The sequence below is a fragment of the Plectrocnemia conspersa genome, unplaced genomic scaffold, assembly GCF_051122295.1.
Source record: "Plectrocnemia conspersa isolate PC_06_02 unplaced genomic scaffold, ASM5112229v1 ptg000014l, whole genome shotgun sequence".
Classification (NCBI taxonomy): Eukaryota; Metazoa; Arthropoda; class Insecta; order Trichoptera; family Polycentropodidae; genus Plectrocnemia; species Plectrocnemia conspersa.
Window position 1 is genome coordinate 6,465,789 of NW_028277178.1, and position 14,924 is coordinate 6,480,712.

The 14,924-nt window shown below is 27.8% G+C and overlaps 1 protein-coding gene across 2 annotated transcripts in view; it reads left to right on the plus strand.

Annotated features, from left to right (window-relative positions):
• Positions 1–14,924, plus strand: part of Nmdar2 (glutamate ionotropic receptor NMDA type subunit 2) — a 334,557-nt gene that overhangs the window by 238,610 nt on the left and 81,023 nt on the right. For both annotated transcript variants that reach the window (XM_088203959.1, XM_088203961.1), the window contains one exon: positions 10,951–11,180. In XM_088203959.1, the coding sequence (XP_088060085.1) occupies positions 10,951–11,180 (230 nt within the window). The remainder of the gene's footprint in view (positions 1–10,950; positions 11,181–14,924) is intronic.

Here is a 14,924-nt window from a genome sequence, read left to right on the forward strand (position 1 = left end):
ATATGTTTTTAAAAATCAATAATTATCAGTTATTATTTATAATTTATTGCTAATAAAATGCATTTCTCTACCCTTAACCTTTGATTGTAAAATACTTTAAAAAGAAACTCGTTGATTTAAACATAATTTACTTCATATATATATATATTTTATAACACATAAATATTTAAAAACAATTCTTATTTTTTATTAAAGATATGTTAAAATTAAGTCAAAGTAAAAAAGTATTTAATACAAAATGGGTATATAAAAACGGCACCTATTTACTACCATAGTATATTTATTTTATTCATAGTAATTTTTCCTAATCAAGGCTTTAAAACTGCTCACATTTATTTTGGCTATGAAAAAAAGTAAATAAAATATAGTCTTGTGTACTACTGACTTTATTCATATATTCTCCTTTAGATTTCGTCACCTTTATCACATGGCCGTTTTTTCAGTCGCATGAAAAATAAATATTTATTGATTCTTATAATGCTTTGATCAAAACATAGGAATCATCAAGTCATTGCCATTATAGCGAAAGCAATTTAGCGATGCTACGATTATTCGTATTAATTTACAAAAGCTCAAAAGTTTAATAGCAGTAGTAAGAAAATCATAATAATAATTCAGAAATATGAGTCATTTTTGGATTCTCGGCAATTAAAAAGTGTGTATTTTTCATCACTATTTTGTATGCAATGCAAATAATGTTTAAATTATGTCTGTCTAAATTAACTTATTATGGTAATATTTTTAAGCATACATTACATATAAATAGTCATGATACTCTTATCAAAAAAAAATTCATTTACTCTTCGATATTTGAATAGCTAAAAGTAACGAAAATTTAAAAAATTTACTTGTGTCCTAAGATTAGAGTATTTAGTGTCGGTTTTTTCATGTCAGTTTCTGACAAAAGAGTATTTTTAATAATTTGAATCCGATGTATATATTATATTATGTGCCTACGCTCAAAGCCTTTCTTGTCATTTTCTACTATCCTTTCTCTAAGAACACTTTTGCATCGTAGTTTAAACAACTTGAGGTTCGGCTATACTGCAATATAGCAATTGTAATCTCGGGTGGTGTATTTCTTAACATTTTTCAAACCTAATCCGTTCGTATCTCCGATCATTACGTGCGTCACTTGTGCGGCATGTTGTGAAAACTGATAACTATTAGATGTATTATATTTTTATCACGTATTATAATGTGTGATTTTTTCACTTGTTAAGAACATACAAAAATCTGTTTCTACCTCTCTTCCCCTTATCATCAGTATACACTGTCAACTTATCCAGACGGTCTGGTACACGTCGCGAAGTATGCATAACATAATTTATAAAATATAATCCTTTTTAACATTGCATCGATCTTCTTGCATGCATGACTCAACTACATTGAGAAATATCGAAAACATGTTTTGCCAATCACTTTTGAGAGCATGTGGGGGTTCTCTCTACACATACACGACGTCTGTGATAAATCTTTCAATATGCTCGGCTTTGTTATGAGGACCGCCTTTCCCTTTGACGTTTCTTCAGTTATTTTCATCTTCTATGACATCTTAGTTAGCAGCATTTCCCCGAATAAACAAATACTCTCTGTTAGTCGAGATTCAGAAAAGGTTCTTAAGATACTATTATTAATGAATATTTGTTTATTATCCCGGTGTCTTTCTTTTAGGAGCGTTGGGATACGATTTGGTGAGTTATATCAGAAAGTTGTATTATATGTCTCTAAGCATTTTTTCAAACTACTAAAGGGTGTTATCGACAATCAACTATTCTCGAGAAATTCCGTTTTCGAGAATCACGGTCGCGTCCTCTTTTGATGGCCGTTGGGGCTAAGACGTCTGCACTTGCTGACTCGCCTTTGACTATCGCCATTCGGCTCCTTAATACGCTGCCGTTGCATATCGATCTGTTTAATTTCAGCTACGAAGAGCCGGTCTGGTTCGTATCATATAATTTTAATATTTTATGATTTTTTTGTGTATTAGAATAATACAGCGCATAGTACTTTTAAAATTTCTAAGGTCACACTATTTATCTTATTTAGCTATTTAATTATTTCTACACATATTTTATATGATAAGATAAGATAAGGTAGACCCTAGACATACAATATTCTCAACTAGTACCTTATAAATTCTCTGAAAATTACCATATCATACCAATTTTCATGTGTGAAATACCAGCTAGTTCTGATTTATCGTAAGCTAGAAGAGTGGGATCGTCAGTATAATTTAGGTTAGATATATTTTACCTTGTCACCTCCTTCATAGCCAGCAAGTGACATACTTTAGTATTTGACATATTAGAGGTGAAAGAATACACCCATGTCCATCAACACCCTTTTCAAATTTGAAAGATTTTGTACAAGAGATATTATTTTCAAACCGTATACCATAATGATGGGTCACATTTAGAGTTTAATTCTAATTACGATGAGACTCATCGTTCATGGTCATCTTTGTTATCAATCAAAACCTTTAGTTTGGTTGATATGGAATATGGATTTAGCAGACTAAAGTCCATTTTTACCTCGGGACCAGATTTTATTCCAGACTACATTCTGAAAGGATGCAAGTCTGGTATTTTACAGCCCCTAAAATTTATATTTAATTTAATTTTGAGATCCTCTTGTTTTCCAGAATTGTGGAAATGTTCAAAAGTCACTCCGATTCATAAAAAGGGTCCCAAATCTCAGATTGACAATTACAGGCCAATAGCTTTGATCTCATCACCTGCAAAATTATTTGAAATTGTTTTGCATAAATACATTTTTAATCATTGCAGGTGTATGCTTCTCGACCAACAACATGGTTTCCGTAAATCTCGATCCACTGTCACTAATCTAATGGTTTTGTCTAACTATGTTTCAAAATCATTGAACTCTGGTGTACAAGTGGACGTCATATACACAGACTTTGAAAAAGCATTTGATAAAGTTAACCATGCTTTACTTGTAAAAAAGTTATCTAATTTTGGGTTTTCTGAAGATCTCATAAATCTATTCTCAAATTACTTGACCAATAGATATCAATTCGTCAAGTATAATAACTCTTTTTCAGAACGATATAAGACCCCTACTGGAGTACCTCAAGGATCCAATTTGGGTCCATTGTTGTTTTTATTGTTCATTAATGACATAGAAACAGCAATAGAGCATTCAGATTTTTTATTATATGCAGATGACTTGAAAATTTACAAGAAAATGCATTCGATTTCTGATTCCCTCGACTTACAGGAGGATCTCAACTCTATATGGAAATGGGCTTGCTATAACCAATTGCCTTTCAGTGTAAAGAAATGTCACACAATTTCATTTTCAAGGTCTTTAACGCCGGCAAAATATTCATACCATCTAGGTGGATATTTTCTGGAAAGGTTTACTTCAACTAAGGATTTAGGAGTGACTTTCGAAGAACGTTGGAAATTTAGCCAGCACATTGCAGAGACTCATAGCAAATCCTTAAAAATGCTCGGTTTTATCTTGAGAAATGCGCGTTACTTTAGGAATACTTTAGTATTGCGCACTCTTTATGATACTCTAGTCCGCAGCATACTAGAAACTAGCTCCATCATTTGGATCCCAGGCGTAATGAGTCAATGTAATGAATTGAAGCTAGAAAAAGTACAACGTAAATTTCTTCGATATTTATACTTGAAGGAATACGGGTATTATCCGTTCTTGTTTCCCAGTGCTTTTATTTTGGGAGCCCTGGGATACGTTTCTTTGTCGACTCGCAGAAGTGTTTATGTAATTAAACACTTCTGGAAATTGCTCAAGGGCATCGTAGACAATCCTTCAGTGCTCGAGCAGCTTCAAATGTGGGCTCCTGAAGGTGGATATAGTTCTCGGTCGCGTCCACTATTCTTGCCTGTTAAGTGTAGAACTGGAGCACTTGCCAACTCTTCTCTGGCCAAGGCCATTTATCTGCTCAATTCTGTCCATAGTAATATTGACATTTTCTCTTGCACTTATGGAGTTTTGGTTCAATTCGTATGGGACAATGCACACCTGTTGAGGTGATTTGTGTCTGTTGTTTTATCTTGTTTATATTTGTATGTATTATGATGTATTAGTACTTTTGACTATCGTGACGCATTAGGTTTGCCTGTCAGGTCACGATGGTTATAATTTTAATAAATAAATAAATAAATAAATTATGTGTACATGAACACATTATCTTTAACATAATTAACTAAGCCTAAGACATGTATTGACCCAATCAATAAATCATAAATTATAAGTTTATTAATTTCCTTTATATGTTTTTATAATTTTATGTAGCATGTTACAGTTTTTGTATGTATATTTGGTTATGCAGGGAATTAAGGATTATTATTATCCAGCCATTAGGTCTTTATCCTATTGTTCAAAATTGTATAAGATATCATCTGTATTATTAAGATGTTTTTTTTTTTGCTAACCCACTAATTTCTAACCAAGCTCATTTTCCCGTTATATGTTTATTTAAATTTTCTAGTTTAAGATAATACTTACTCCAATGATTTATGTCAATTCTGCGTAATATTATTTTCGCCTGTCTATGACTTTGTGTTGACCTGTTAAAAGGTTTTAAGTCTTAAGTTGAAAGTTTAAACTCTATTGTGAGTAGTTTGACTTTTCAGATCAAGTGACTTCACATACAAGTATACAATATATCTCACCACACACAAAACATTGCCTTTTTAGTAGATTTCAGCTTTCAAAGCGCCTAATGGAATTTGCCATGCAATATTTTTTCATGTCACGTTGTTGTATAGTATCAATTTGTTATATTCAGTCACCAATCAATGCAAAAAGTGATCGTATTGTTGTATTGTTAAGCGATCAAATACGATCCATTAAATTTGCAGCAGGCAATTGATGAGGAGCATAAACGTCTTTACCTATAAAAGCATAATGATTGATTGAATCTTAATGGTGTTCTTACGTGGATTAGCATTAATTATGAGCCGTAACTTGTCATAGTTGGCCTTCAAAGACCACACGGTTCTATAAAAAATATAAAATTCAAAATTGAATGGCAGCTCATCACATATATTTTTATTTACCATAATTGCGTTGATGGCTTTATTAATTTAATTTAGTAAAAATTACATTAACGTATTCTTCACAGATGATAACTAAAATGTATACATTATGTATATGTTTTCGAAAATCAAATCGATTATGATGTAATAAAAAATGTTTACTCAATAGTATAAAAGATATGGACTTTTGTTTACATACATAGGTTGCCTTTGAACCTTACAATGATTCTTCAGGCATAAATATTCATAGCTGTGATTAAAAAGGCGTTTTTTTTTCTTTCTTAACAGTCTGAATAATAAATACCTGCAAATTTTCGGCAAAATACATATATAATATTGCGCAGTCTTTACAGTGTTCGTATAGGTCAGAGAAATTTTCTTTTAAATTATTAGACAGCAGCTTTGCGGGAAAATGGCTCGCGAGAGGATGACTTAATTGAAGGTCTGGGTGGAAAACGAATTGGATTCAATTTTGCACTCGTCCTACTCAATTAACTGAATACTTCTTCCGGAAGCTGCTTTTTCACGATCGCAGTAAAAAAAACGAGTAACGATTAAACGAAGCTTAGGAGTTTTTATGTAATTTATTTATATATTTTTAATTGTAGGACCTAATTTTATTGTCAACGTATAAAAATAAACTTAAAGGAAATAATATATATAGATATCAGTACGGTATACATAAATATAAAACCAGTATTCTATAAGTTTAACTTAAAGTACATCGCACCAGATGCCCCATGAAATACTAATTCAGGTGCTGGGGAAAGTTTTGCTAGCCAGAGAACTATTCGGCATTTGTTGAAGAGATACGTTGTAGTGACGGTAATAACTAAAATGAACCCCGAGAATGATCTATATCTATTGGTATAAATTGTTGTATAAGTTAGATTAAAAATTATTATTTAGACACGCAAAAATTGTGAAAAATTGACAAATAAACACATTGCAAATTGATCAAAGCAAAAACTGCACAAAAAGTCACCACTAAAATTAAAATAGTTAGGATTATTATCTAAAAGTCTACGATTTTTCTAATACATTTCGTTGTACATTCAGAATAATCTAATTTTATCATATTTATTTTATTGCTATTTTTTAATTTGGTATTCAGTTAAATCCCTTCTTAATAAAATCGATTACTTTGCATAGAGCAACCGTTCGAAAAGTTGCCTATCTTTTTAATTAAAAAAACAAATTAGTTTCATAATATACTACAATAACTAATACTATTACTATTGTAGTATATAATAATGATACTATACTGTATATTTTTCATTGTTAAGAGTATAATAAACGATCTTATCATTATATATTATATAAAAGCCAAACAATTAATTGAACTTTGGGGTACAGTTAATTTTACAAATGAGAAAGCTCCGAGCAAATATCATATTATATCTTAACATAATGAAAGGAGTACTGTATTGTTTCAGACATTGATGAGAAATAGGCATCTCAATGTTATATTGCGCTATATCTCATTCTTCTTTCAACCCATTAACGCCTTTAATGTATTATATCTAAGGACTCCTATTGTTTAATTTAAAAATATTATAATAACAATAAGTGTTCAAGATTGAGACGTTTAATATTCAAGGTTTAATATTAATTTATGCAAAATGTAACTATAGTGTTATCTTTTCCAAGTACCTTTTAAATAATTTGTATGTTATTTACCTTTTATATATTCATAAATGATAAAATGGTTTTACCAATTTTATTTTAAGTGTGGTTTAAGCGCAAAATTAACATAAAAGTAATATTCATTGTACAACTATTAAAATATAATTTATATATCCATGTGAAATTAAGTAATTTATTATCTCATAAAATTGTTTTATAGTAATACATAAAAATATATATTATTTAAAATATCAAAAATTCATAATTTACAATGAAACGAAATCTAAAAATAATTTATTATATTTCTAAAATTGTATTTAAAATTCATAAAACAATATACGTTTGAAATATGATGAGCAACTAAAATTGTACAGTAAGCCATCAATTGCATCAAAAACTCCTTAAACCCCTTTCTTTATAATTTCCAAAAAACAAATAGTCTTATATCTTTTGTAATTATTAGACGGACGCCCAACGTAGGGCTTAAAAACAGCTTTCATCACAAGTGTTTTTTTGGAGGTTGAATTGGCTTTTAATCTGATACGCCCAAACTTTCACAAATTTATTCAAAAGAATTAGAACGAAGAAAAATAATATTTAAAACGCAAAAAGTTAAGGGTCCGGTATTCGTACACTCGCAAGCTGCAGTACCTCACGACAGTGAAGTACTGACAGTTAGTAATCAATATATTATTTCTAATACAATGCCTACAATATAAACACCAATTCTTGGACTTCAGTTTCAGTTAATTGTTGTCACAATGCCTACTCGTATGTATTGATTGTGACCCTTTTGTACCGCATATAAGAATAAAACACTTGGTTACGTATATTTTTCCAATTATATTTTGAATATAGTGCGCAAAAAAACAGTTTAATCCTAGTTGAAGGTGTTTTTCAATTGTCAGCTGTTTCTTTGTAGCTTAGTCTCAAATACGCAGAGAGCCGCTATTTGTCTCTTTCTAGAGATAAGACAGAAAAATTAATTAGTCACTGACTTATACTTTAATGAGTCGTTCGAGTCTGTATTAATAGTTAATCTATTGCTTATTATTAATATTATTATTAATACAAATATTATTTTTTGTTTTATTGACACTGACTGTAGACTTTCGCTTTATATGACGAATGGTGGCGTCTGTCATAGTGTGAACGCTCGGTAACGTAATTTTTCATGCGTGCTTAATTTTTTATTGCGTTAGATTTTTAATAATTTTCAAATGTGATTTGTAATACTTAGGGTTTTATTATATTTTTTTAATATTAAGTGACTTTTTATGTAACAAAATTTGTTATAAAGTTAGACAAGTAGAAAATTAAGTTATACATATTTATTTATTTGAGAATCGATAATGATTTTTTTAAATATATATTATTACAATGTACTGACGGAACAGCAAAGTTGTTTTCAACGTTTTTACGTTTTTCATATAAAAGTAAAAAATCCAAATGAACCGATTGGAATTTTAATAATAATTATTCTCTTTTGTGAGATCTAACTCATGACTATCGTGCTGATCACGTTATTTAAAAAATACAATACATTAGAAAAGTTTAATCAAACCGTCAAATGATAACATAAACAATAGCTAGCTTTATTTTCACCCGATGGACGTTTCCGTTAAAATTTATCTTGTATTATTATATAACATTTCACATTTCGGAAATTTCAACTGAAAGTATCTCAAAAACAGATTTTTTACCAGTGAAACACAGCCTCCGCCGTATACAGCGTGTTTGTAAATAAATAAACATGATTTATTGCCTGGTTCGAGATGTGTGTATGTTTTATGTAACATTTATATATCATAGGTTGGAAATTATCTCGACCGGGTTCGCGTCAAATCTGATACGTGACTTCAGCATATTATTCTTATATATCTCTTTTCTCCCCTCGCTTTTTTATTGGTATGATTTTCGCATAGTACACATTCGCAGAATCCTCGTGCGATTCACATAAATTTATAGATAAACCACTTCGCATTCAAAGCTCCTCCTTGACTGGGTCACCGTGAAATGCATTTCTTATGCGAACCTATTTGGTTTTGGAAAGAAAAAATACGTGACACTGTTCGTTGGCTTTCCAGACACGTAACCTTGTCTTTTAAAAGTGTGTTCATACATAGTGTAGTTTAAAATTTGCACATACATGTCATAAATATATTATATTTAATTTATGAGCTAAATAAAACCTCTCTACTTTTTTTTCCAAGCTCGATTGTGAATTTTAATAGTAGCATTCACAATAAAGATATTAAAACATTTTTATTATGGTAAAAAAATTGAAGTAATATAAATTCATGAACATTTTGAAACTTGACTTTACTTAATAGAGTAGAATTCGAAAAATGTTTGCAACGGGTAGTACTTAGTACAAATATTATTGTTTCCATGAGAAGTAGGTTAGTAACACTGAGTTGCTTTCTGTCCGAAACTTTTCCATCTACGTTACATATTTAAAGCAAGCGTTATATACATAAAACTTTAGCAAAGAATAAAATATATTTTTAATTGTAACTTATTAATTTACTTCAGTCATAAAATATAAATTAATTTATAATCTAAAGTTTGAGCTTTAAACACAAATCGGTATTATTATTCAAAGTAACGACACAGTTCTGTTATCTTAACGGTAAATTGTACATCCTGACAGAAAATAACTCTAAGGAGCAAGTTTATGAAAACTTCTTTTAATAACATTTTCTGTGTCTTAGTTTGTTGTATTAAGAGTTTAATTTTAAGAATGATTAGGAAAATAAAAGCATTATCGGCAGATATATCCTAAATTATCCAATAAAAAAATTGATGAAAATAAAAACCTCAAAGAATATTTATTAATGTTCTGACATGATGTACACATTAATTCATGTATTTTTTATATTTTAAATTAGAGTTTACTTTATAAAGTGTAGATTAATCAGTTTTTTTATAGATATATATTTATCTATTACTGAACTCTTTTATACTCGATTCAAGATTGCAAAATCACATATCACATAAAAAAATCGCGAACTAGTATTATTTTTATTAACTTTTCGCTGTGCACAGTTCTAAATATAATGCAAGATAAATAAAAATATAAGATAATTACATATATCATACAATGTTTTTTACACTTACGAATCTGTAGTGTAAGGTATTAATTATTATAAAGTAAATTATATATAGACCTGTAGGTAAAAAATAAAATAAACGTAAATAATATTAATGTAAATTTGTTTCAGCTTAAAAAATAAGATATCATTCGCATTCACTGATTAAGGTGGAAACTTTTTCCAACTTTTTATGGTCAAAGTTCAATATTTGATGTAAATTACTTTTGGACGGTCATAAATTATACAATAAAAACAACACTGTAGATTAATGGTAAAACCGCTAGTATATATTTAAAGGTGGCTTCAAAGCCTATATAAATCATAAAGTGGTTCTAGTTTGTAGTGTAATTAGCATATTTATAATTTTTATTGAAAACCTAATTATGTTTACCTAATCTTGTTGACGAGTAACTCGATGATTAACCAAAAAAATTAAGTCACGTCATATATATAGATATGATATATCAAGCTACTTACATAAAAATTATTTTAAAACTTAAATTAAGCTCTATTTAAACTTTAATAAAAAGGGCTATAAATAAACCTTTGTTTGTTGTTATAATTCTTAATGCATAATAATTTACAATTTTATGCTTTTATTTCATATTTGATTATGAATATATATTCATATAATTTTAATTATAAACATTATAAGATATATTAAATGTATGTATATTTATATTACTATTTCTTAAATCTTACTTAATTACAGATTCAATACAGCACAACTTCGCAAAAAATAAATTGGGTGTAAATAATCTGTAGATAAATGATATAATACATTCATATAAAATTAACTATACAAATAATAAAAATTATATTTATTACATTACAAGTGTGATTATAATATCTTATAAATATTTAAACCTTACATACCTTTTGAGTATATATTATACAACAAATAATTTTTAGTGCTAAACTACATAGAGGTCACTATTTATCTCATATGAGCAAAAGGTATCGTTTGTTATATTGATATTATAGAATTAAATATTGCAGTGTATTTTCTTAAAATAATTCACTATTATATAAAAAAAAAATTAAAATGAAAATAATAATACGAGAGCAAAAATTAAGTATCAAACCTGCCTCTAAGTTCAGTCAGAAAATATTGAATAAATACATTTTCCAACTGTGCTACATTTAGAATATCCCAACTTTTTTTTATATTAAACCGCTTCCCTTTTTATTCGCAGATCGGTGTTTGGAAATCATGGCAAAAGGAGGGATTGGATATCAAGGATATCGTTTGGCCGGGAAACAGCCATACACCGCCGCAAGGAGTGCCTGAAAAATTTCATTTAAAGATCACATTCCTGGAAGAGCCACCTTACATCAATCTGGCACCTCCTGATCCAATAACCGGCAAATGTTCCATGGACCGAGGGGTGCTTTGTAGAGTTGCAGTCGATCACGAAATGGGAGAGTGAGTATCCGTCCTTTTTTTGCTTATATTACACACATATATAATATCATGTACCGATTTTCCCATTTTTTATGCAAGAAAATGTTCATATGGCAAACGAAAGCTAACTAACTAAATATATTTTTATTTATTTTACTGAAACTTCGATCTCTGATATTTTTTGATTTATCGTCTGAGTCAAAGTCTTATAGTAATTGAATAGATAACTGTATAATACTACAGCAGCTATAGAGACATGCTATATCTAATATACTGCAATAAATAAAATTATGAATTTAAGATTCTATAGTTGATTCTATAGTATGTTTATTTATCGTCATTATACGCAGCCTTTCTTATTTCTATATAATACGTAGCCAGTTGTTTAAATACCTAGCTTATCTTAAACTTTATTCTTTATTTCTTCCTTTATTTCCTTCCTATATATATATATATATATACATTTAACATGCGACGAGTCCGAATGGACATCAACATGTTAACAGTACAGTATTGTTATCGGTATCCAAGTACTTATCGATTTACCTCGTCGTTCAATCGGATGATAAATATTAAGTCCTTGTTTGCAGTGACTGCTTCACTATAAACAAACCTTCATATAAATCGATTCTTGCGATTATCAATTTACGTAATATTACATTATATAATATTAAAAATACAGATATTAATCAAAGTATAACCCATTGACGCTATTTTTTTAATAAATTACTCTCTTATTCCTTAACTTCTACATTAACAGTAATTTTTAATTAATATTTAATTAATATAAGACAACATACCTTTGAGATTTTTAGCAATTTTTTTTCCATAAATTTGTTCAAATTTATGTTTAGTTTTTTACAATTTTTAAAGTGCATAATTTTTAAAATTAAATATTGTTTTTTTGATATATAATTACATTTTTATTGAAAGCATAGATCTGAAATTTTTAATTAAATAAATTAAGAAAGAGATATAATATAATTTATATTAATACTATTTACAATAGTACATTGTATAAATTGGATCTTTATAACTTCGATTTTGTACTGTAAATTATTAATTAAAATTTAAAAAAAAAATGTTTTTCACTTAGAAAAGTATAATTTGTGTGGTTGAATATATATAATAAGTATATTTTAAATTTTTTTTTCTTATAGAATGTATGTTTTTATTAAAATATACTTTAAATCATTTAAAAAAATATATGAAAAATTGCTAAATATAGTATCGATTAACAAAAAAATATTAATAAAATCAGTTTACAGGTAAACGTTGCTAAAAACTAACATAAAAATCTATACTGAAGTGATAGTCAAAACAGTACATAAATAATAAGTAATATGTGAAATAATTTAAATATATATAGTAAATATATTTTATTAACATGTAATCAAGTATTGGAATTAAATTAAAGTGATTTTCAAGTTAGTTGATTAAAACTATCTATTAATAGTTTTTTTTAAATCGATTAAATGGTCGTTACATTAAATGTCAGTTGGTAACCGCCAGTAAATATTTTAAATGGTCCCTTAGTATATTAAATGATTAGAACCTATAATTTAGTGTCAGTTTGTTTATTTGAATGGTCGGTTAAATCCTAAAATTTGGATGAATAAAACTATTGAAACTATTTGTTTGTTATCAGGTGTTTCAATACGTGTCATATGTGGAGAGAAATTTAAGAAAGAAAATCGACTTCAATTGCTTAAAGTAAAATAATTTATATAATAAATAATAATATTTTTGTAATGGTATTATTTTTAAATTATAAATGAAAAAAATATATTTTAAGAAATTATTGCTAGTTTTATATATTAAACTGGCTGTTTAAAATCTCTTTACTAATCATAAGTCAAAAAATTCCTGACCATTTGTGATAAAAGTACTTAATGCTTATTACAAGATTATTGACCATTCGCAATTAAACATTTTTTAGAGTTTAAACTTTAAAGTTATTGACCATTTATAACCGTTGAATTTATTGTGTAACGTTTATGCGTTCGTAATGGAAGAAAACATAAAAAAAATATAATAGGCATAAAAATATTAGTTTTCTTGATATTATTTGTGTTGACATACATCTGATATTGGTGAAAAAAATACTGTACGAAATAAACTTTCAAACCCTATTTCTTGTTTGCAGTAATAATCAGATTCATATAAATAAAGGTTATTATTACTTTTATTATAATTGTTTGTACAATATATAACTATAATTACTCAAATGCATCCTAAAATGTTGAAAATTTATATTATCAGGCGGTGTTTTTTTTTTAATATTTTTAAACTTAGTATCAAATTGGAATTCTCATATAATATCGTCGATATTGATTAAATAACAAAAGGCCCTCAGTCATGGTAAATCCCCAAGCGCGATGGCAACGAAGCATGTTTGAGTTTTGAAAAAGGGAATTCTCTCGAGGGTCTCCCAATGTTTTGCTACCCTCATAATATTGTATATAATATATTATAATACCTGTAACGTACAACAAACACAGAAAATATAATAAAAAATAACGTTTTTTTTCTAAGCATGGTATATATTATAATATACTAATTTTCTTATATATAATATATTAAATTTTTGCATAAATTAAGAAAATCTTACCAAGTATGAAAATTTATTTTAATGAAAAATATCACTTACGCTTTTCTTGTTTGTCTTTTTTTCACATCTTAAAAGTTAATTGAAAAACAGTAAAATTTTTCATTTCTCCTGCTACTTAATTTACGCAGTACCTTGTATTATTGGTTTATATTATTAATGTATTTATACAAGACGAGAAAACACTTTTTGTCGTTTTTTAATTACATGTATTTAAAAAATCTTGGTTGCTGTTTACTTAAACGGAAAAATATTTCTCTGATGGTATATATTTATTGTAAATAAATTAAAATGGATAATAATTTAATATGATATTTAATAGATCATTAGTAAAAATCGGGTATAAGATTCAAACGAATATTTTTGGCATTTTTAAATGACATCTTTGTTGTGCTTTGTTTTGCTAGAAATAACAAAAATAAACTTTCTTGGTATTTTAATTGCATTTTATTTGTATTTTATTTTTAATTAAAGAAAAAACAAATATCGATTTAATAGTTTATATATTAGGTTATTTTAAAATTAATTTCTTGTTTTTAATAAAATTAAAAAATATTTTTTTTTATTAAAAATATATTTTTTTAAGATATAACTTTCTCGCAACTTTTGATTATTTTTCATTACATTACATCAGCATAAATATGGGAAGTTTTGGTACAAAACTTTCTGATACTTTTCATATCGTCTGTATTTTTAATTAATTTTCTATATTCATGAAGTGTTGCAGTAAACTAAGTAAATACTAATCGAAAGGAGCAAGGTTCAAAGAATAAGGCGGATCATACAAAATCTTGATTTTATCGATAGTTAATTTTGCCACATAGGTGTTGTAGAACGATTTGCCTTCTGTTGACAAGTACATTTTTTTTATGTGCAAATGATCTAGCTGAATTTTCTTATTGTTTGGCCAAGTTTAGAGTTTCGTAATGCACAGTTCCTTTGCAATCCCAGCATACATAAAAAATAACTTTTTTTACAGTCAGCCCGGAATTCGAAGTAAGTTTTGCTACTTGACTTTTGAATAATTACAGTCTTGTTCGATGATTGTAGTCGCAACACCCATTTTCCATATCCGGTTATCAAATAATCGAGAAAAGCTACTCAGCTTCAAGCTCTTGGGATATATGGATCTGTATTGACTTGTTTGAATAGCCAAA